The sequence below is a fragment of the Nannospalax galili genome, unplaced genomic scaffold, assembly GCF_000622305.1.
Source record: "Nannospalax galili isolate Female #2095 unplaced genomic scaffold, S.galili_v1.0 scaffold183, whole genome shotgun sequence".
NCBI classification, from domain to species: domain Eukaryota; kingdom Metazoa; phylum Chordata; class Mammalia; order Rodentia; family Spalacidae; genus Nannospalax; species Nannospalax galili.
The window spans coordinates 1,992,053-2,015,132 of record NW_008350555.1 but is presented as its reverse complement, the minus strand read 5'-3'; the positions used below and the strand labels follow the sequence as shown (position 1 = coordinate 2,015,132).

The 23,080-nt window shown below is 41.2% G+C and overlaps 1 protein-coding gene across 1 annotated transcript in view; it reads right to left on the bottom strand.

Annotated features, from left to right (window-relative positions):
* The window catches only part of Dpy19l4 (dpy-19 like 4), a 100,149-nt gene extending 77,553 nt beyond the window's left edge, over positions 1 to 22,596 (bottom strand). Inside the window, exons 1-3 of the mRNA XM_008847842.2 lie at positions 22,446 to 22,596; positions 14,093 to 14,200; positions 3,925 to 4,049 (exon numbers count right to left, since the gene is read on the bottom strand). Of these exons, the coding sequence (XP_008846064.1) occupies positions 3,925 to 4,049; positions 14,093 to 14,200; positions 22,446 to 22,461 (249 nt within the window). The 5' untranslated portion in view covers positions 22,462 to 22,596. The remainder of the gene's footprint in view (positions 1 to 3,924; positions 4,050 to 14,092; positions 14,201 to 22,445) is intronic.
* Between the last annotated feature and the right edge of the window lie 484 nt (positions 22,597 to 23,080).

The window sequence follows — 23,080 nt, the reverse complement described above, 5'->3', positions numbered from 1 at the left end:
GGTCTGGGTGAAAAAGATCAGGAAGCAGTATTGGTTCCCCAGGTGTCTAGGAACCGGGCAGGGCCCAAATTAGGAGTAGAGAACAGCTGGGGAGATGGAAGGGTGAATGAGGCCGGGGAAGTCAAGGTGCGGAGGGCTCCGTGATAGACTTACCCCAAGAGAGGCCTGAGGGTAGGAGAGCAGGCTAGGAGAGTTAGCCGGTGGTGCAGGTCCAGGGAAGCAGAGAGAGGTGAGGGCGGGGCCTGGTCCAGAAGCAGTGCTCCTGGGGCCCAAGGAAGGCACTAAGCTGGTCTGGCTGAAAAGGATCAGGAAGCAGTATTGGTTCCCCAGGTGTCTGGGGCCCCAAGACTAGGAATGGCACAGGACCCAAACTAGGAGTAGAGAACAGCAGGGGAGATGGAAGGGTGAATGAGGCTGGGGGAGTCAAGGCGCAGAGGGCCACATGATAGACCTAGCCCAAGAGGCCTGAGGATAGGGGAGCAGGTTGGGAGAGTTAGCAGGTGGTGCAGGTCCAGGGAAGCAGAGAGAGGTGAGGGTGGGGCCATGTCCAGAAGCAGTGCTCCTGGAGCCCCAGGAAGGCACCAAGCTGGCTTGGGCGAAAAGGATCAAGAAGCAGCACCGGTTCCCCAGGTGTCTGTGGACCCAAGACCAGGAATGGCTCAGGGCCCAAACCAGGATCAGAGAACAGTGGGGGAGATGGAAGGGTGAATGAGGCCGGGGAAGTCAAGGCGGGAGGGCTGTGCGATAGACCCACCCCAAGAGGCCTGAGGATAGGAGAGCCAGAACAGTTTTTTAAGGGTTTTTTTTTTTTTTTAATATGTATGAGTGTTTTACCTGCATGTATGTTAAGTGCACCATGTGAGTGTAATGCTTGCAGAGGCCAGAAGAGGCCTCAGATCCCCTGGAACTGGAGTTATGGATGGCTGTTAGCCACAATGGGTGCTGGGACCAAACCTGGGTCCTGTGGAAAAGTAGCCAGTATTCTTTTTTTTTTTAATATTTCATTTATTATTTTGTGTATATAAGTGTATTGCCTGCATGTGTGTAAATGCACCCTTGCCATGCAATGCCTACGGAGGTCACAAGAGGATATCGGATCCCCTGGAACTGGAGTTAGGGACAGTCATTAGCCACCATGTGGGTGCTGGGAATCGAACCTGGGTCCTCTGCAAGAGCAGCCAGAGCTCTTAACCCCTGAGCCATCTCTCCAGCCCAGCAGCCAGTATTCTTAACTACTGAGTCATCTCTCCAGTCCCCTATTTTTAATTATGTGTATGTGTGTGTATGTGTTTGTGTGTGTATGTGTGTGTTTGGGGGGGGGGTTGTACATATCAGTGGAGGTATCTGCAGAGGCCCATAGCCATAGGATCCCTTTGAACCTGGAGTTAGAGGTAGTTGTGAGCTGCCTGATATAAGTGCTGGGAACCAAAGTAGGTCCTTAGAAAGAGTAATATGCACTCTTAGCAGCTGAGAATGAGCTGAGCCACCTATCCATCCTCCAAGAGCAGTTTTTCTAAAGTTTGAACTAAAATTTTAATGAGTGTTACATAAAAAGAGATGCTAGGCCTAGTGGTGTATGCCTTTAATCCCAGCACTCAGGAGGCAGAGGTAGGAGCAGCTTTGTGAGGCTGAGGCCAGCCTGGTCTACATAGCCAGTTACAGGCCAGTCAGGGCTACATAGTAAGATTGTGTCTCAAAAAAAAAAAAAAAATTTTTTTTTTTGTAATTCTGAAAAAGCGCTTAATACCTGAACTGTATAGAATACTGTGATTACAAATTTCTTCAGGAACGTTGTACTGTATAGCTTCAGTTGTCAACTTGACATCCCTGGGAAGAAGGGACCTCAATTGTAGAATTTCCTCTATTGGACTGGCCTGTGGACATGTCTATGAGGCATTTTCTTAATGAGTAATACAGGAAGACCCAACCCATCAAGGGTGGTGCCATCAATGGTAAGGTGACCTTGGTTTGTACAAGAAAGCAGGCTGAGCATAGGTCAGAGGATCAAGATCATAAGCAGTGTTCCTCCATGGTCTGTGCTTCAGTTCCTGACTCCAGGTTCCTGCCTCTCATTCCCTCTGAGATGGCTTCTGACCTGGGAATTTTAAGATGAAATAAATCCCTTCCTCCCCAAGTTACTTTTGGTCAGAGTATTTCATCACAGCAATAGAGGAACCAAACAAGGATAAAGACCGTCTATATTTTCCAATCTCTGGTGTTCTCAGTTCTGCCTATACAATTACAATCACCTAGAAATGCTGTAGTAACAGCTAGATCAATACAGATGTAGTCAGCAATTACTTGGTGAAAAGTTACATAAATCAATATCTAAAAACAATTAGTTGGGGCTGGAGAGATAGCTCAGCAGTTGGGAGCACTAACTGCTCTTACAGAGGACCCAGGTTCGATTCCCAGCACCCACATGGGCACTAGGAAACATCCTTAACTCTCATTCCAGGGGAATCCAAAGCCCTCTTCTGACCTCCGCGGCATTGCACAACATGGGTGCACTCACATATATGCAGGCAATATACTCATAAAATAAAAATAATAAATAAAATATTTTTTTAAATTTAGTCAACTTAGCTACTTGCTCAAAAACAATGACAAAACAACAATAACAACAACAAACACGAGTTTGAGCTCAAAACTTTAAAAACTCCATATAAACATGGAACTCTCAAGTGAACTTGGAGAGCAAATTCGTGTAAAGGTCAAATGATGAAATTACAATGATAAAAGTCTGTGAAATATATATAATTTAAAGCTAAACATTAAACATGAGATAACATCTTAAAAAATACTATTGGAGTCAGTGAGATGACTCAGTAAGAAACAGCATATGTTGTGCTGTACTATATACAAGCACAAGAAATAAAAAAAAAATTTTGAGACAAGGTCTCTATGTGGCCTCAGCTGGCCTGGAACTCACTATGTAGACCAAGTTATCCTTGAACACAAAGAGATCCACCTGCCTCTGCCTCCCAAGTGTTGGGATTAAAGGCATGTGCCACCACACTCAGCTATATTTTGAAAAGTTTATGAATAAATGTAAAATATAAATATTGTTATGCCTGTAAATCATTTTCAATCTTCCTCTCAAATTTGCAATTATGTGACATAAAAAGCAAAGTATCTTAATGGCAAAACTAACAGATATTTTTCTGAAATATGAGCTACCCAAACTACTAAAAAGCTGACCAAACACCACAGCATTTCACTGCTACTAAAAGTTCCTACAAGAAGTCATCTTGACCTGACCACAGCCATAGAGACATAACTGTCTTGTGTGTTCTTGAGTAATCCTGGTCTGTTCTCCCCTTTTCCTAGCATACCATAAACAGACAAAGCCATTAGATTGGTACATAGCACTTCACGACCTACATCCTGACAGTATCAGGACCAGGAATGTACCTAATGTCCTTGATGTTAGCTTGAGATAAACCAGGTACATTCTAGCTTGAATGAAGTTATCTTTGTCCTGACACCCTCCTTCTGATCCCACTCTCAAGGATCTACCTGTTTTGTTGCTATCTAATACACACTTCTACACATGAGTCCCTCAATCCCAATTACACTCTGCAATCCTAAATTTATCTGTCTCTTTTTTTGGTCTGCTGACCCCTTGCAAGCACTTCTCATATACTAGAGCCAGATTTTTCTAGAACAGACCCAGATAAATAAACGTACAAGGAGAAGCCCCTCCTAATTTCTACTCCATGAAATACCTTGTTTCAATTTAAGGTTGATAGTGTTAACTGTGTTTTCAAAAGAGCTTCTATAGCATTTTGTTTCTAATACTCCTAAGACAGACAGCTCTTGTCATACTTACCAAACATATATTGAAACCTTGAGAAAGACATTAATCAAACTAATGTTAAATACGAAAACACTTTTCACATGCTCAAAACTGTTTCTTCTTACCTGCCTGTTGGAAAACCAGAATTTCCGTTCATGGTATGCTGATAAGTAGAAAACATGCATCATACCACTAGTAACTGCTGCAAGACAGCCAATGAAAATCTTTGCAAAGCGTTGAAATAATACATCTGAAAAAGCATATTGAAGACAATCAAAAGGTGATACATACCCTTGACAAAATTGATTAAAATGGCATTATAACTCAATGGTTTCTTCCCCAAAACACATAACCCCAATCTAATCATGAAAAAAACATTAAATAAATTCCAAGAGAGGCACACCCTGTAATATATCCGACCAGTACTCCAAAATTGTCAAAAGTGAGCTGTGGCTGCAGCTCAGTTGATACAGTGCTTCCCAGGGTGTGATCCTGGGTTCAGTCCCTATTACCAGCAAAGGAAAGGAGAGAGGGAGGAAGAAAGGATGGACAGACTGTCAGGGTCATCAGAAACAAAAACCTAAGAAGATGTCATAGCCCAGAGGCCTAGAAAATGTGACAATAAATGTAACTAATATGGTGTCCTGTATACGATGCTGAAGGGGGAAAAAGGATATTAGGTAAAAACCAAGAAAAATCTGAATAAAGTACAGGCCTTATTTAAGAGCAATACACCTTGGGAAGCAGAGACAGGTGGATCTCTGAGTTCAAGCCCAGCCTGGTCTACATAGCTAGTTCCAGGCCAGCTAGGGCTACAGGGAGACTTTGTCCCCAAAAGACCAAAAAACACAAACAAACAAACAAACAAAAAAAAAAAAAAGAAAAAACAATGTCTGCTGGGTGTCAGTTACGCACGCCTTTGATCCCAGCACTTGGGAGCAGAAGCAGGTGGATCTCTGTGAATTCAAGGCCAGCCTGGTTGGTTTACATAGTAAGTTCCAGGCCAACTGGGGCTACAGGGAGACCGGGTCTTCAAAAAAAAAAAAAAAAAGAGTAATATACCAGGGAGATGGAGAGATGGCTCAGGGGTTAAGAGCACTGGCTGCTCTTCCAGAGGACCAACAACCACAGGGAAAACAACAATTATACAAAAACCCGGTCATGGCTCAGTGGTTAAGAGCACTGGCTGCTCTTGCAGAGGACCAGCACCCACATGGCAACTAACAACTATACATAACCCCAGTTCCAGGAAATCTGACACCTTCTTCTGACCTCTGGGAGCACTGCATGACGTGAGTGCACTTATATACATACAGGCTATATACTTATACACATAAAAATACAAGTAATAAAAATTTTTTTAAGAAGAATAATACACCATTATCAGTTAAACAAATGTAACACACTAATGTAAAAATGCTAATAACAAGGAAAAGATGTACTAAAGTCTAGAGGCCAGTGGCTTAGTGGGTAAAAGTGGCAACTAAGCATCATGACCTGAGTTGAATCTCTGGGACTGACATGGTGGAAGATGAGAACTGACTCCTAAAAGTTGTTTTTTGACCTCCAGACATGCACCAGGTACACACATGTGCTCACATACACACAAAATGAAAAATTTCAAATATAATGAAAAATTTTTAAATTAAGCCAAGCATGATGGCACATGCCTTTAAATCCCAGCACTTGGGAGGCAGAGGCAGGTGGATCGCTGTGTTCAAGGCCATACTGTTCTACATTGTGAGACCCTGTTTTCAAAAGCAAAAAAACAACAATAACAAAAATTGAAGTCCATAATTTACCTGATGAAAATGCTATAGAGATCTATTTTACAACAAGGTGATATGCTTAACATTAAGGAATAGTACACAAAAAATGGTTAAGACAGTGAAAAAATTGTGTCCATTAATTTTCAAAGTCATCAAAAGGAATGTACTATCTACTATCGAAAAACACAAGTTTTCAGAATTACTATTGATATATTTTTCCTTTCAAGGAATTTTCTTTATTGAATAACTTACATGTATACTATAAACTACAGTCCTTTAAAGTATAAAATTCATTGAGTTTTGACTTTAAACAGTCATATATAACCAGCATACACACACACACACACACACACAAGTACTCCTTGATGCAGTAGCACAGAAAAAAACATGGATTCTCCACACACTGGGATGATGCAGTCCTGCTACAGTCTTTAAGTGCAGCAAACACAGACCCAAGGACCTAAGTCCAATGTTCTGTTGCTGAAAGGCAGACAACTTTGGACAAATCAACTTTTTGATTTATTGGATTAAACAAAAACCTTAGGGCTGAGGAGTTTATTGTTACCTAGCAAGTGCAGGGCCCTAGGCTCAATCCTAGCACCAAACAAACAAACCAACCTTCATTGTTTTCCAAATGTTATTATCAAATAGCAAATACATATCTCTGAATTAAAAATAATTATATTCTAAATGCTTTTAAACTATTCAATAAATCAACAATTAGTGTCAGTGTGATGTAACTGCTTAAAATGCACTTTGCCTTTTGTTTTTTTCCACAGGGTCTTATGTAGCCCAGGCTAACCCCAAACTCACTACATTGTGGACACTGGTCTTAAACCCTTGATCCTCTCTCTAGCCTCTACCTTCCAATTGGTGATATTATGGATATGTACAATCATGCCCAGATTTCTTTCTTTTAAAAAAATATTTTATTTATTATTTTTCTTTTATGTGTATGAGTATATCGCTTGCATGTAGGTAGAAGCCTCTGTGTCGTACAATGCCCTCAGAGGTCAGAAGAAGGCATCAGAGTCCCTGGAACTGGATTTACAGGTGGTTGTTAGAGGACCCACTCAAACCTGGGTCCTCTGCAAGAGCAGCCAGTGCTCTTAACTGCTGAGTTATTGCTCCAATCCTCTCTTTCTTTTTTCTGAGACAGGGTCTCCCTGTAGCCCCAGCTGACCTGGAACTTGCTATGCAGACCAGCCTGGCCTCAATCTTATAGAGATCACCTGCCTCTGCCTCCTGAGTGCTGGGACTAAAGGCATGTGCCACCACACCTGGCTTTCTTAATATACGTAATATATATATATATATTTCTTGGAGATTGGGATGACCTGCCTTTGAACGAGTAGAACCTGAGACCTGGAGATCAAACCATAACCTCTACATATGGGTGAGCACCTGAGCACAGAAGTCTCATGACCCTGACATGTGGAACAGCCGAAGATGTTGGCCAGATCGGAGAAGCTGACTGTGTTCCTCATTCGGGGGCTGGAGAGATGGCTCAGGGGTTAAGAACACTGATTGTTCTTGCAGAAGATCCAGGTTTGAATCCCGGCACCCACATGACACCTAACAACTGTCCATAACTCCAGTCCCAGGGGATCCAACAGCCTCTTCTAACCTCCAAAGGCATGCGCTTACCTACATGCAGGCAATACATGCATACACACAAAATAAAAATAATAAATAAAAATTTTTAAGTTAAAAAAAAAAAGCTGTGTTCCTTATTCTAAGAAAAGTATCTTAACTCCTGTCCTAAGAAAGTAAACATTTTGATCAATAAATCATCAGACGCACACAATAACCTTGAGTAAGGTCTAAACATCCTGCCTTGTAATAGCCTTAGCTTACACCAACTCAGTTCTTGTTCCTGTTTTTTGTCTAAATATGTTCTGATGCTTTGTATGAACTGCAAAAGCCATATGTAACTCCTAGTTCCTTTTCTGTATCAAAACTTGCTGGACCTTTAATAAAGTGGACTTGTTGCTAGGGAATCAAGCCCCAGAGTCTTAACTCTGCACCTCTGATCTCACCATCACAGAACAAGGCTCCCCAACAAGGTGGGACCCCCCACATATATTATGTATTATTATATAATATTATATATATTTATCCTATTTCCGAAGCATTTGGTGATTTCTACATGCTAACAGTACTGCAAATATCAACTATTAATATTGTACTAAACAAGCATACTTGCAAAACTATATGAAGTAATTAAAGCAACTAAAATCTAACAAGAAAATCAAACTCATGCTGGCAGTTTTTCAAAAGTGCTTTAGTTCCTAATGTCCTTTGACCGCCATACATGTACCATGATACACATGCACCCAAAATACACATAATAAATGTAATATTGAAAATATCTAGTCTTTAATATACAAATTAAAATAATAAAAATTATCAACTTAAAAATGATAGAGTATGCCCCGAATCCCAGGAAGAGGGAGGTTAAGGCAAAAGGATCACAAATTCAAGGTCAGCCTGGGCTACAAGAGAATCCTAGGACACCTTGAGCTTTTTCTTTTTTATTATTTTTATTTTATGTGTATAAGTGTATTGCTTGCATGTAGGTAGATGTACCCATGTTGTGTGATGCCCACGGAGGTGAGAAGAGGGTTTCATATCCCTGGAACTGGAGTTACTGATGGTTGTTAGCCGCCATGTGGGTGTTGGGAATCAAACCCATGTTTTCTGAAAGAGCTGCAGGTGCTCTTAACCACTGAGCCATCTCTCCAACCCCACAAGACCTTTTTCTAAATAAATAATAAAAATAAAGGATGGGCCTTTTAATTAAGTTGGCAGTCATAAACAAACCTTATCAAATAAATTTTTCAGTCGTAAAATGCTAATCAAGTATAGAGAAAAAATTACATCAATATCAGCATCAGTAATACAGGCCACAATTAATTTTTGTTCCTTTTTTACATTTCATGTAAATGTGTGTGTGTGTGTGTCTGTGTCTGTGTCTGTGTGTGTACAAGTGTACATGCATGCCACCATGTGTATGTGGAGGTCAGAGGATATCTACTGGGAGTTGGTTCTCTCTTTCCACCATTCCACCATGTAGGTCCTGGGGACTGACTCAAGTCATAAACGACTTTTTTTTTTTTCTGGTCTTTTTGAGACAGGGTCTCCCTGTAGCCCCAGCTGTCCTGGAACTCACTATGTAGACCAGGCTGGCCTTGAACTCACAGAGATCCGCCTGCCTCTGCCTCCCAGTGCTAGGATTAAAGGTGTATGCCACCATTCCCGGCTATAAACAACAATTCTACTCATCATCTTTACTGTGATTAAAAAAATTTTTTCAGCCAGGCATGGGCTACAGGGAGACCCTGTTTCAAAAAGACAAAAAAAAAAAAAAAAAAAAAAAAAAAAAAAAAACAAGAAAAAACAAACAAACAAAAAAAAAGAATTTTTTTTTTTCTAAATACCAATACGTTAGAAGACAAAACTTTATTTTCCATTCATCTTACTTGTGGGTTTGTGTCAGCAGTAACTGGGTTTCAGGTTCCACCCAACTCTAGACCTCAGCCTTGTTTCTTGGTTTTCTTACATATTCACAGTTTCAGACTAGAGTCACTCCCTAGCTGGGACATGCTGCCGTCATGACAGAAGAATGGAGCAGGAAAAGAGGCAGTTTCTGCTCAGAGCTAGTAAACTACCTCTTCCACTCACATGCTATCAGCCCAGGTCAGTCACAGCACAAGCTTGACAATGGCATAGGGGAGTATTCTCTGCCTCAGAGAGCCAGTCCAAATCACATAGCATGGGGAGGCATGTGTAACCCACTTTAGAAAAGACAGCTAACATTGGGAATAATAAAATGGCAACCAACAATCTGCCTCCTTAGCCACAAATATTTATACTTCCCTCTTCAAAACATAACATACTCATTCCTCCTCTGCTTCCAGCCTGCAGACAGTTGGGGGCTCATCTGTTAATTTAAGACCAGAAGAGTTATAGACCTTTTCAATCTAGGTGGACAGTACTTTGACAGACACTTCCACAGCCTTAAACTAGACCAGAAGTGAAGCTGGACACCTACAGTCCAGCTACCTGCAGTCCAGGCTGAGGTTTGCCTGGAGTTTGAAGCCACCTTGGACAACAATGAGGACCTCTGAAAAAAAAAAAAAAAAAAAAAAAAGGTGGGGCATGATGCCACCTCCTTTAATCCCAACACTAGGGAGGTAGAGGTAGGTAGGTGGTGCTTCTGTGAGTTCAAGGCCAACCTAGTCTACAAAGTGACTTCCGGCTAGCCAAGGCTACATAGTGAGGCCTTGTCTCAAAATAAGAATTAAAATTAGCTGGGTGTGGTAGCACATGCCTTTAATTCCAGAACTTGGGAGGCAGAGGCAAGCAGATCTCTGTAAATTTGAGGCCACCCTGGTTGGTCTACATAGTGAGTTCCAGGTCAATTGGGGCTACAGAGAGACCCTGTCTCAAAAAGACCAAAAAGAAAAAAGAAATATTTTCATTTGCTGTCAAGCTGTCTTCTAAATCTTTACAGTTATACCCATAGATTTGTGCTGTTTTCAACCTTGGTCAGAGAAGCTGCTTTTAACAAAGTTGGTAGTGCAGAAACTCATAACCCATTTAAGTACTAAGAATTAGTAACTATGAATGCTCAACTGTAGATGAGACACCTATATTAAGTTCCCAAGGCTCAGGGAACATCTCGGAAGGAATTAAGAGTTGGAAAATGGCTGGGCGTGGTGGTGCATGCCTTTAATCTCAGCACTTGGGAGGCAGAGGCAAGCAGATCTCTGTAAGTTCAAGATCGGCCTGGTCTATATAGCGAGTTCCAGGACAGCTGGGGCTACAGGGTGACCCTGTCTCAAAAAAGACCAGGAAAAAAAAAAAGAGTTGGAAAATGGGGAGAAGTGCTGTGAAATGCTGTCTTCTGGACATGACATGCTATTTGACACACGAACTCACAGCAGCTGTGGTTACCTGCGCAAAATAAAGCTAGTTAAAATTTCAGCATAAATGGGAAAGGGGCTCCTGGGGTTTCGTCCCTCAGTGAGGAACTAATGGCAGTTGATAGCTGCTAGGGGAGGAGTCACTTTTTTTAGGGGTACAGTCACTAGTAGGTTGCCCATGCCCTAGTGGATGGCCCCATACCCATGCACATATGAACAACACTAAATAGATTCAGCACATTAAATATTGATAAAATAAAGGGGAGGGAGGGAGGGAGGGAGATGTACTTGGGAGAAAAATATGTTGGGGGGCCTAGGAGAAGTTGGAGAGGGAAGAGAGTGGATATATCAAGACACATTGTCTACGTGCATAAAATTTTCAAAGAATAAAAAAATGTGTATATAAAAAGAAATAGCTACCAGGCATGGTGGCGCATGACTTTAATCCCAGCACCTGGGAGGCAGAGGCAGGTGAATCTCTGTGAGATCAAGGCAAGCCTGGTCTACATAGCAAGTTCCAGACCAACTGGGCCTACAAGGAAACCTGTCTCAAAAAAAACAAAACAACAACAAAAAAATATTCATTTCAGGGCTGGAGAGATGGCTCAGTGGTTAAGAACACTGGTTGCTTTTGCAGAGGTCCCAGGTTCGGTTCCCAGAACCCACAAGGTGTCTAACTAACTGTCCATAACTCCAGTTCTAGAGGATCTGACACCCGCTTCTGAACTCCGTTGGCTGTACAACACAGGTGCACTTACATACATGCAGGCAAAACACTCATAGACATAAAATATAAAATTAAAAAATGATAAAACATTTTTAAAATTCTTTATTTCAAAAAATCTTACACCAATTGGGGGATCTTGATTTAATTATCACCTAAGCACTCATTTTAAACTTTGCTCTTGAAGAATTTTTTTCTTTTGGCTTTTTGAGACAGTTTCTCTGTGGTCCCAGCCGGCTTGGAACTCACTATGTCGACCAGGCACTATGCTGGGACTAAAGCTGTGCTCCACCATGACCAGCCCCAAAAACTTTCTTAATTTTAAAGTCTATTGATTGAAAAAAAAAAAAAAAAAAAAAAAAGTCCTAATTTCCAAGTGCAAGACTGAGAATTTGGGGAGTCTCTGTGTTTGTCTTCATTCCCACAGTCAAATGCAGCTGATCATACATAACCAAGGCATTCTAGTAACATTCTGTTGTGCAATCTGGTAATCTGAAAATGATTTTAAATTTAATATTAAAACTGCAACTACTTACAACAAATACTATTATCAAATGCTTTGCCACAGTTTACCATGCTTGTTTGCCTGTGTCTGTAGCCCAGACCAGCCTTAAACTTTCAATCCTCCTGCCTCAGCCTCCTGAATGCTGAATTATAGGTGTGCACCACCATGCCTCAGCACCTTGATCTTATTTGAGCAAATATATGTAGGCCCTTAATTTCAATTTTTTTTAATTTTCTTAAGTTTGGTGGGGTTTTTTTGTTGTTGTTTTGTTGTTGTTGTTGTTGGGATTTTTTGGTCTTTTTGAGACAAGCTCTTTCTGTAGCCCCAGCTATGTAGACCAGGCTGGCCTGGAACTCACAGAGATCTGGGATTAAAGGCATGTGACACCACACCATTTTGTTTTGTTTTTTGGGTAGGCCCTTAATTTTCTATAGGCAGGAATCAATCTGTGAAAGCTGTTTAACCACTATGCACAACATAGCTCTAAAGCCATCCTCAGGTATGGAAGATAATAGAGAAGAAAAGGCTCTGGGAGATGAAACCAAGGACCAAGAGAAAAATGAACTCCAAAGGAACTTCAAAAGTAACACACTGAGAAAAACTATTTCCTATCTCATGGTAAGGATATTTCATATACTTAGCAGGATTTCAGAATTACTATGGAACTGTGACGGATCAGTCTCCTATTATTCCTTTCAAATGGAAGCATTTATAATGTCATGTACCTGTCCAACAATGTATATTGAGAGGGAATATATACAGAAAAGAGTTAACAAAGTAGGCCTGAGCTAGCTTTCATAGAACAGGCCTGCCAATGAGGTAGGCTCTTGGCTGACATCTGGGAACTTAGATTTCAGGAAAGTTTCTACCATTCTCTGACTATTAGCCTGGGTGCCTGTGCCTACTTTGCTTGTGCAGTGTGGTTTGTATTCCTTCCTGTGAGTCTAGTATTTTTTCGTGTAATAGGCAAAGGATACCTAGCTGGCCAGTCTCCAGTGAAAACCCTAAGCAATGTCTCTTAATGAGTGTAACTTGTTGATAAAACTATAAACGTCATGGGCCAGGTGTGGTGGCACACACCTTATACCCAGCACCCAGGAGGCAGAGGCAGGTGGATCTCTGTGAGTTCAAGGCCAGCCTGGTCTACATAGTGAGTTCCAGGACAGCTGGAGCTACAGGAAGACCCTGTCTCAAAAAGACCAAAAAAAGAAAAGTATAAACGTCATAATTTGGGGTCAGAGAGATGAAGTATGTCTTGTATGACTGGAATGGGAGAGGAGTTTTGGAACTGTACACCTGGTTACTTGTACACTTTGCCCAACAGACCTTATGCTGATTTTGTGTTAATCTCTATGTAACTCTATATAGATATAACTCATAGCTCTAAGTACAACTGCATTCTAAGATTTGTAAACCCTTCAAGCTATCACTGAACATGGGAGTGGTCTTGGGATTATAATATAGAGCAGATAACTTGTCTTTTTAGTTCATAAGTCTTGAGATATGAATGAGTCATAGCTAGTCCTGATGTCAATAAGAAATCTTGAATTTCAGAACTGATGTTATGAGGAAATAAGACTAGATGCAGTCCTTAGGGCACAGGAGGGTATGTTTTATCTGAGATAGAGAGAAGCAAATATTTATGAGCAAAAGGATAGAGTGTAGTAAACTGTTACTATTCCCAACCATTTTCTCCTTCCTTATAGAAAGATTATTGGGACTGGTGATGGTGTGAGCTGCATGTTCAAGGCCCTGGGTTTGATCTCCAACACGACAAATAAACAAATAAAAAAATACAAGATTATATATTTCTGCTCATGATCATGAGCCTTGCAACACTCCTTTATAATCACAATATACTTCTGTAACCCACTGTCTACACTGGCTACGACTTGCTGGGCTAAGAATGAAAATACAAGCAACAGTGGGCCAGGTCAGCAGAAACAGTAGTAGGCACTCACTGTATGATTCTACCCGCTGTCTTGTTCTTTTCCTCTGTCTCAAGAAACACATGTCCCAAATAGGAGCTGTTGGTTCATGGGAAATGAAGCCGAACCAGCCAACCATGGCCACAACATGTAATGTAACTCAGAAATAAATGTTTGTTATAAGGCAATAAGGTGTGGGGGTTGTTAAATTAATGTAAAACTAATGAAGTTAACCATGTATTTAACCTCAAGTAGCTTTATATGGGCTGTGGGTATAGCTCAGTGATAGTATAGCTTGACTAGTCTAGGTTCAGTTCCCAACACCTCAAAAACCAAAAGGAAAAAATACTTCATTAATAAAAGTTCACATATTTAAATGACTAAAACATACTTTTCCAACATAATTATTTGTGTAGTAATCTATACAAATCTGACTTACATTTTGGAGATCTTCCAGAAACTGAAGTATTATTGATTTTCTCTTTGGCAATCTCCTGACTTTCTGAATTCTTTGGCTTCTTCCTTTGGCGCATTTCTGCAAGTGATCCTTAAAAGATTGAAGACATTATTGTAATGTATATATCAATTATCAATACTCCAAGTTGATTAACTTTTGTTATATGGCAATCAAAGGTTACATACATGGCCAGATCCCAGTTAAGAAACCCTAAGCACTGTCTCCAATGAGCTGTGCTGGTTGAAAAAAACCACCAGTGTCACAACTTGATACTAAAGGAATCAAGTACGTGTTGTATGACTCCGTGAACAGAAAAATTTTGGAATCATATGACTAACACAAGTCACACTCAGACCTATTACTACTTCCCAAAGTACCTATTTTCATAATATAAGTACCCTCCAACTGTCTTTAGTACAAGTAACAACACATACATACATGAGTACATTCTACACCACTTACTCATACACTCACATACACAGAGTCCCTTCCAACACCACTACCACTGGTGTTTTAAGAGTCCAATTGACAATAAACTAACAAATTCTTCTCCTGATATGATGCTACTTTAAAGTATTTCAAAATAAGTAAAATAGTTTCCAGAATGATTGGGGGATATTATTTGACTTACTAAATAAATTAGTTACCCAGAGCATCATTCACGGTTTAACAATTTTTTCAAAAAATCAAAATATAATGCATTGATCATAAAAAAAAATAAAATTTAAGGCAAGCTTTCAAATAGCCTCAAACTTCTGATTCTCCTGCCTCAGCCTTCCAAATACTGAGATTACAGGTATGTACCACCATCCCCAGATTTTTGGGGGTAGGGGGCAGGACTTAGCACTGAATGTGAGCATACTAGGCAAGTACTCTACTGCCTAGCTATTTCCCAGCCACCCCCCTTCAAATATAATCCTGAAATTTCTGCAGAGTTTCACAGAGCTGTGGTATCATTGGTATTACATACTCAAAAATGTGTCCAAAAATAGGCTGAACCTATAGAATCCTATAAATAATGGGGAGTTTTCAGAAAATTTCAGTAATAGTAAAATGCCTTCCTTTGTCTATCTCTAATTAAAAAATAATAATAATTACATAATGCAGAAGTTATCGCTACACAAGTAAATTCCAAATTAAAAAGTAAAATAAAAAATAAAAAATCCCAGGCCGGGCGTGGTGGCGCACACCTTTAATCCCAGCACTCGGGAGACAGAGGCAGGTGGATCTCTGTGAGTTCAAGGCCTGCCTGGTCTACATAGTGAGTTCCAGGACAGCTGGGGCTACAGGGAGACCCTGTCTCAAAAAGACCAAAACTAATAAATTAATTAATAAAATAAATTAAAAATAAAAAAATTATAAATCCCAGGCTGGGGGTGGTGGCACATGCCTTTAATTCCAGGCAGAGGCAGGTGGATCTCTGTGAGTTCCAGGCCAGTTGGGGCTACCAGGAGACCCTGTCTCAAAAAAGACCAAAAAAAAAATAAATAAATAATAATAATAATAAAATAAAAAATTCCAAATTAGGGATAGATCCCTAGATAGATAGATAGGCGTGGTGGTGCCCACCTTTAATTCTAGCACTCAGGAGGCAGGGGCAGGCAATCTCTATGAGTTTGAGGCCAACTGAGTTTACCTAGCTAGTTCCAGGCCAGCTGGGGCTACAGGGAGATCCTATCTATCAAAAAAAAAATTTCTTTCCGGCTGAAGAGATGGTTCAGTAACATGACGGCTAACTGTCCATAACTCCAGTTCCAGGGGAATTTGACACCTTCTCCTGACCTTCCTGGGCACTGCCTGACACAGGTGCATTCACATGCATGCCAGGCAGTACATTCAAACACATAAAATAAAAATAAATGTTGTAAAAAAATTTTCTAAGTAAACAAGAATTTGTCATCCATACCTTTTTTTTGTTTCCTAGCATTATCTTGTGGGATGAGTGAGTACAATGTAAGATCAGTGTCCCTATCAAGTTGATAATGTGGCCCAAGAATTGATCTCTATTCTTTTTTCTTAGTTATGACTTTAGGCTATAAAATATGAAACTAAATAAATAAATCAATAGAGAAATGAATCAGGTACAGCTGATCAAATGGAAGTTTCTTTAGCTTTACTGTGAAAAATGAATAAAACAAATGTATTCTGAAACTGTGCAAGAGCAAATTCATGTTTGCTAAAATATCTTTAAAGAATGGTAAGAAAGAAGGAAAAAAAACTGAACTATATACATTTAGTAAATTCAGTCTTCAGTCTTACTGGTATAGTGTAATGTCTAATTTTTTTTTTTTTAAGGCAAGGTCTCACTGTGTAGCCCTGGGTGGCCTGGAATCTGTTATGTAGACCAGGCTGATCACAAGATCAGCATGTCTCCGCTGGGATTAAAGGTGTGTGTCACCATGTTCAACTATCATGAGTCTAATTTTTACCCATTTTTACAGAACTGTTATGTTTTATAGTTGTGTTAAGTAGTAAAGCCAGTGAAATGATGTCATTAGAAAAGCTATAGCTTGAATTTTTCGTATTTTGCATGCAATACTAAAATATTCCTATATTCCTTCTCTATGATACTCTAATTGTTTCTTTCTCTGAGGTAAACCAAAAGAGGCAGTCAAGAAGAATATTTAAAGATAAATGAAATCTTCAAAAGCAACTTCTTATTTTTTTAAAGATTATTTTATTTTTTATGTATATGTATGCATGCTGAATAAATGCATGTGAGTGCAGGTGCTGGGGAGGACAAAGGCAACATATCTCCTGGAACTGGAGTCACAGACAGCTGTGAGAAGCCCAAAGGGGCTGCTGGTAACCAAAGTCAGACCCTGCAAGAGTGGTACATAATTTTAACCATTGAGCCAGCTCTCCAACCCAAGTTATTATTTTTAATTTTATTCAAAAGGAATACGAGGGAAAAATATAACCACAAGAAGTTTATTTAGTAATTACACTTGCATTATTAAACATATTAGTAGTTATTAGACTTAAAATTAAATGGATAATTTCAGAAATCTAACAATCCATTGAGGTAATTGATAACTGTACTATATATAAAAACAATGAGCCAGGCAGGTCTTTGCCTTAAGAGTTTAAAAATCCACATCTACGATGAAGACAAATCACTTACTGGGGGCAGGTGCATAGCTTAGTAGAATGCATATTTAGTATACATGAAGCCCTGGGTTTAACCCCCAGAACCTACCAACCCCCTCAAAAAAGTGCTATTATAGAAAACTGTCATTTGTTTTTTAAATTTTATTTTCCTTATCCAATATATCACTTTATAAGGATTGTAATTAAAGAATCCTTCTGTGCATACACATGGATTTTATTTATAAAAGTATAATTTGCACAGATTCTTATTTTTATGTGTATGAGTATTGTGCCTGATGCATGTAAGTTCATCCATGTTGTGCAACGCCTGCAGAGGCCAGAAGAGGGCAATCTGATCCCCTCGAACTGTAGTTACCGATGGCTGTTAGCCAGCCACCTTGTGGATGCTGGAAACAGAACCTAGGTCCTCTGCAAGAACAGCCAGTGTTGTTAACCACTGAGCCATCTCTCCAGCTTCTATACTATATTTTCTTGATTCTAAGATGCCATGTATTCTAATGTATATCTAAGTTTTCAAGATAAAAAGCACTGATTTTGAGGCATGTCAAGTTTAGTGGTATTAAATTGCAACAGCAAAAACGTAACCTGGGAAAGACAACATGTAGTCTAGCCAGTTTCTCAACTTTGTCCCTAAAACTTAAGTTTTTGTCCAACACCAAGAAACAAAACTGAACGGATGTAAATTTCTCATTCCATTTACACTGTTCATGCAACTAACTTCACAAATGAAAGACAAAATGAGCCTAGCATGGTGGCCAAAGACAAAGATGAGCCAGACATGGTGGCACCTTTAATCCCAGCACTCGGGAGGCAGAGACAGGCGGATCTCTGTGAGTTCAAGGCCAGCTTGGTCTTCTTAGGGAGTTCAAGGCCAGCTTGGTCTTCTTAGGGAGTTCCAGGCCAGCTGGGGCTACAAGGAGAGACCAAAAAATTAAATAATCAATCAATCAATAAATAAATCAATAAATAAATAGAAATAAAAAAGAAAAAAGAAAAAAGAAAGTCAATGGCAGGGATGGCAGGGGATATAAAGTGCCTAGGTGGTAAAGTGCTTTAGGCCATGGGTTTGATCTCCAAAACTGACAAAAATAAAAAAATAAAGAAAGGAATCTAAAAGGAGGAAAATTAGCAAAGGTGAAAACAATGGACCAATTCAGTTCTCCTAGGAATTTCAGGTATGAACTCAAGTTCCTTTTTCAGTACGTTATATTTTTAGCATTATAAAGAAAAAGCCATAATAAATGGAGATGATTACATATCCACAAAAATAGCCTGGTATTTTAATCTTTAGTCCAGACAACTCCATATGAAATAGCAGAAGTACAAATAGGCTGCTAGATTTCTATCCAGAATACAAAGTAATAGCCAAGAAAAATGTTCATACTGTTCGACGTAAAAGTTTCTTGCTTTTCTTTTGGCTCTAAAGTTTCAGGAAGTATAAATATAAGCACCCTGACCCTCTACTGCATCAAGGAAGGCATGTTTCAGAATATCAGTTTTTCAGAGTATTTGCTTGGAAAGCTGAACAACAAAGACGATCCAAGTATATGTGCATAATAAGCAAAAAAGATATAAATAGCACCCAAGTTCACATAAACTATACAGATTAGCCTAATTTTAACATAATACAAGATAATGTTTTCTTTTTCTTTCTCTCTTTTATTTAAATTTTTTTGAAGCAGGGTCTCCCTGTAGCCCCAGCTGTCCTGGAACTCACTATGTAGACCAGGCTGACCCTGAACTCACAGAGATCCACCTGCCTCTGCCTCACAAGTGCTAGGACTATAGGCATGCGCACCACACCCAGCTTCTCTTTTATTTTTTAACAAATGGTTTTTCAATCCCAGCACTGGGGAGGCAGAGGCAGGCAGATCTCTGTGAGTTCAAAGCCAGCCTGGTCTACTACATACATAGCAAGTTCGAGGCCAGCTGGGGCTACAGGAAGACCCGGTCTCAAAAACACAAAAAAAAAAAAATATGGAGAGATGGTTCAGCAGTTCAGAGCACTATCTATCTGTTCTTGGGGAGGACGGGGATTCAGTTCCCACAACCCACACCTTGGTCAACAACCATTAACCACCATCCATAACTCCACTTCAATGGGCTATGACCCCCTCTTCTGGGCTCTGACAGTACTGCATGACAGGGATGCACTTAGATAAATACAGGCAAAACACTCATCTGTATACAATAAAAACAAGCTTATCAAAAAAATTGTTTTAAAAACAATGAACTGAATGCCAAATGAACTGAAAGGATTTAGCCTAATGCCTGACACAGACACACTTGTTATAAATATTATCATGACAAGCATTATTATTACTTTGAATATTTAATTGTTCATTCTTTGTTGATTCATATCCCAGCACCTAACAGGGTAGGGACATAGTCACAAAATTAAACATTTGTTGAATGAAACAATTTTTTTTTTTTTTTTGGTCTTTTTGAGACAGTGTCTCCCTGTAGCCTCAGCTGGCCTGGAACTTGCTATGTAGACCAGGCTATGCAGACCAGGCTGGCCTTGAACTTACAGAGATCTGCCTGCCTCTGCCTCCCAAGGGCTGGAATTAAAGGCATGTGCCACCATGCCCGACTTTGAATGAAACTTTTTTTTAAGTATTTTAATATATTTTTTAAAATTTTATGGGGCTGGAGAGATAGCATAGCGGTTAAGAACACACTGTTCTTGCAGAAGACCTGGGTTTGTATCCCAGCACCCACATGACAGCTAACAAATGTCTGTAACTCCAGTCCCAGGGGATCTGACAGTGTCTTCTGTCCTCCACCAGCATTGCATGACACGGGTGCACTTAACTACATGCAGGCAATACATGCATACACATAAAATAAAAAATAATAAAGGGGCTGGAGAGATGGCTCAGCGGTTAAGAACACTGGTTGTTCTTGCAGAAGACCGGGATTTGAATCCTAGCACCCACACGGCAGCTAACAACTGTCCGTAATTCCAGTTCCAGGGGATCCAACAGCCTCTTCTGACCTCTGTGGGCATTGCACGACATGGGTGCATTTACCTACATGCAGGCAATACATGCACACACATAAAATTTTTTAAAAAAATATTAAAAAAATTATTTTGTGTATGAGTGTATTGCTTGCATGTAGGTAAGCACACCGTGTTGTACAATGCCCACGGAGGACAGAAGAGGCAGCCGGATACCCTGGAACTGGAGTTACAGACATTTGTTAGCTGCCATGTGGGTACTGGGATTCAAACCCAGGTCCTCTGCAACAGCAGCCAGTGTTCTTAGCCACTGATGCATCTCTCCAGCTCCTTTTTTGGATCCATTATTGGTTGTGGGGAGGAGAAAGATAGCCCAGTAGACCAGGTTGGCCTTGAACTCACAGAGATCCGCCTGCTTCTGCCTCCCGACTGCTGGGACTAAAGGCATGTGCCACCACGCCCAGCAAAATATATTTTTATTACCTATAATTCTACAACTAAAAATGATTTATCAGTTTAAATCAAAATAAATTGTCGATTTTTTTTTTTTTTTGGTTGGTTTTGTTCTGTTTTGTTTTGGAGGACAGTGTCTCATTATGTAGCCCTGTCTAGCCTGGAACGCCCTACATATACCAGGCTAGTCTCACAGAGAGAGAGCTACTTGCCTCTGCATCAAGAGTGCTGGGATTACAAGTGTGCACCACTGCATTCAGCCTTATATCTAAATAAATTTTACAAAATACTATAGTCTTTTAACTCATTCTATGTCATAGCTATTAAGCATTATAACATCCTAAATGACAGTTTTACATGATTTATATTATCAAGTTTTAGAGTTTGGGTTTTTTTTTGGTTTTTTTTGGAGACAGGGTCTCCCTGTGTTTTCATGTTTTAAGCAAGAATGTGACATGCAAGCTAGTTATCAACCTACTCCCACAGATTTGTACCTTAGTCACAACAATAAAATTTACAAAAGAAACATGTCAAATGGTAACATACTGCAACCACAGGTAAAAACTAAGGAAACAGCCCACGTGGTGAACCACGCCTTTAGTCCCAGCACTCTGGAGGCAGAGGCAGGCAGATCTCTGTGAGTTCAAAGCCAGCCTGGTCTACATAGTGAGTTCCAGGACAGCTGGGGCTACAGGGAGACCCTGTCTCAAAAATACCAGAAAAAAAAAAAAAACACCACCTAAGGAAACGAATTATGTTCTTCCTTGTCAACAGCATGTTTTTAAAGCGGCTTTCAGACAGAGTGTTCAATTTGGGTTAGTTTTATCACTGAGAACTTCAGGAAGGGGAAGTATGAAGAAAGCGAGAGGGTAGGGAAAGGGTAGCAAGTCACAGACAGCCCTCTGAAGAATCTTTTAAATGCAGGGCCGGGAGGTGCACGCCTTTAATCCCAACACTTGGGAGGCAAGGGTAGGCGGTTCTCTATTAGATCAAGGCCAGCCTGGTCTACAAAGGGCTTTCCATTGAATTCTTCAAACTCCCTTATTGCATTCTTGATTTAAAGATTTAAATCTAAATCCCATCTCTCATTCACAACTCCACTGAATAGAGTAAAAAGTCGCTTTCCAGCCGAATGCAGCATCTAACTGCTCAGTCCAGTGAGTGAAAGCTAAGTGCCGGGTCACGTATAGTTGTTTCATGAAGTTATGATGCCACGATTCCTCCCTACACTATGTATCATTGGCTGCTAAGTTTCTACCAGCTTCCTATCGGCTGTCATCTTCTCTGGATGCATATACTGGCTACCTTCGTTCCTTAGGCACTGGCCTTGAGGGGCACGGAGAGCTTGCTCCAGCCCATCAGCTTTAACCCTCCAAATCCTCTTGGCCTCGGCTTCCCCTTGTCATTTTCCCTTAAACCGCAAGAGAGGGGACCGCCTTCAGATCCGCCTGTCCGGAACGCACCCGGACGTGTCTACCCCGATCCTGCGTCTTCCTCCCGGGGCTGGCGCTCCCTCTACGCACGCACTCAGCTTTCAGGACCATGCTCACGCCCCAGCCACCGAACCTCTCCGTTAACCACCTAGTCCCACCCTCGAGCTCAACCACTCCCCACCACAGCTGCTTCTCCGGCTGCAACTTCCAACTTTCAGCTCCCTTGGCTTCTCACGTCCGAGACCAAACTTTGGGCCACACGCCGGGCTCCTCCGAGGCCCCCGCACCCCTGCCCACACTTTCGGCCTAGCAGCCAGGCCCCCGCCCTCCCAGAGCCCCCGGCGGCGGTTGGCGCGCTGAGGCACCGAGCTGTCACCTTCTGCCTCAGCCATCGTCTCTCCGCGGAGGCCCGGGTGGCACTTCGGCTCCTGCGCGGCCCGTAGTCGCCCCACCTCAGCGTAGCTAAACCCGACGGCCCGCCATGGCCCGCTCCTGGTCGCCGCGCCCCTACTTCCTGACCCGCCTCCCTCTGGTGTCGCCTCTAACTGTGTCCCCCCGGAACAGGAACCAGAGTGTAGGGAGAGGAGGGCGGCCGGAGCGTGTTGCCCAGATACCTCGCCCAGCCCGCCGCTTACCTAGGTGCCCACTGCTCCAGCAGTGTCCGGATTGGTGGCCCGAGCCTTCCCTCTGCGCGTCCGTTACAAAAAGCAGGAGCCACAGCATGCTTTTCGTGTTTTCGAGGATGTCAGAGACTACAGTCAGCTACGTTTTCCAGATCCAGCCCCGGGCCTGCCCCATTTTACAAACAGGAAACAGATCCAAGCGCAGAGCAAGTCACAACCAGTCAGAGCTGAGACTGGAATTCAGGGCCATATCTGCTGTCAGTGCCTATGTGTTAAGATTGCAAAACCTGCGCTGGAGAGATGGTTCAGCGATTAAGAACACTGGCTGCTTTTTCAGAGGACCTGGGTTCAATTCACAGCACCCACATGGCAGCTAACAACCATCTCT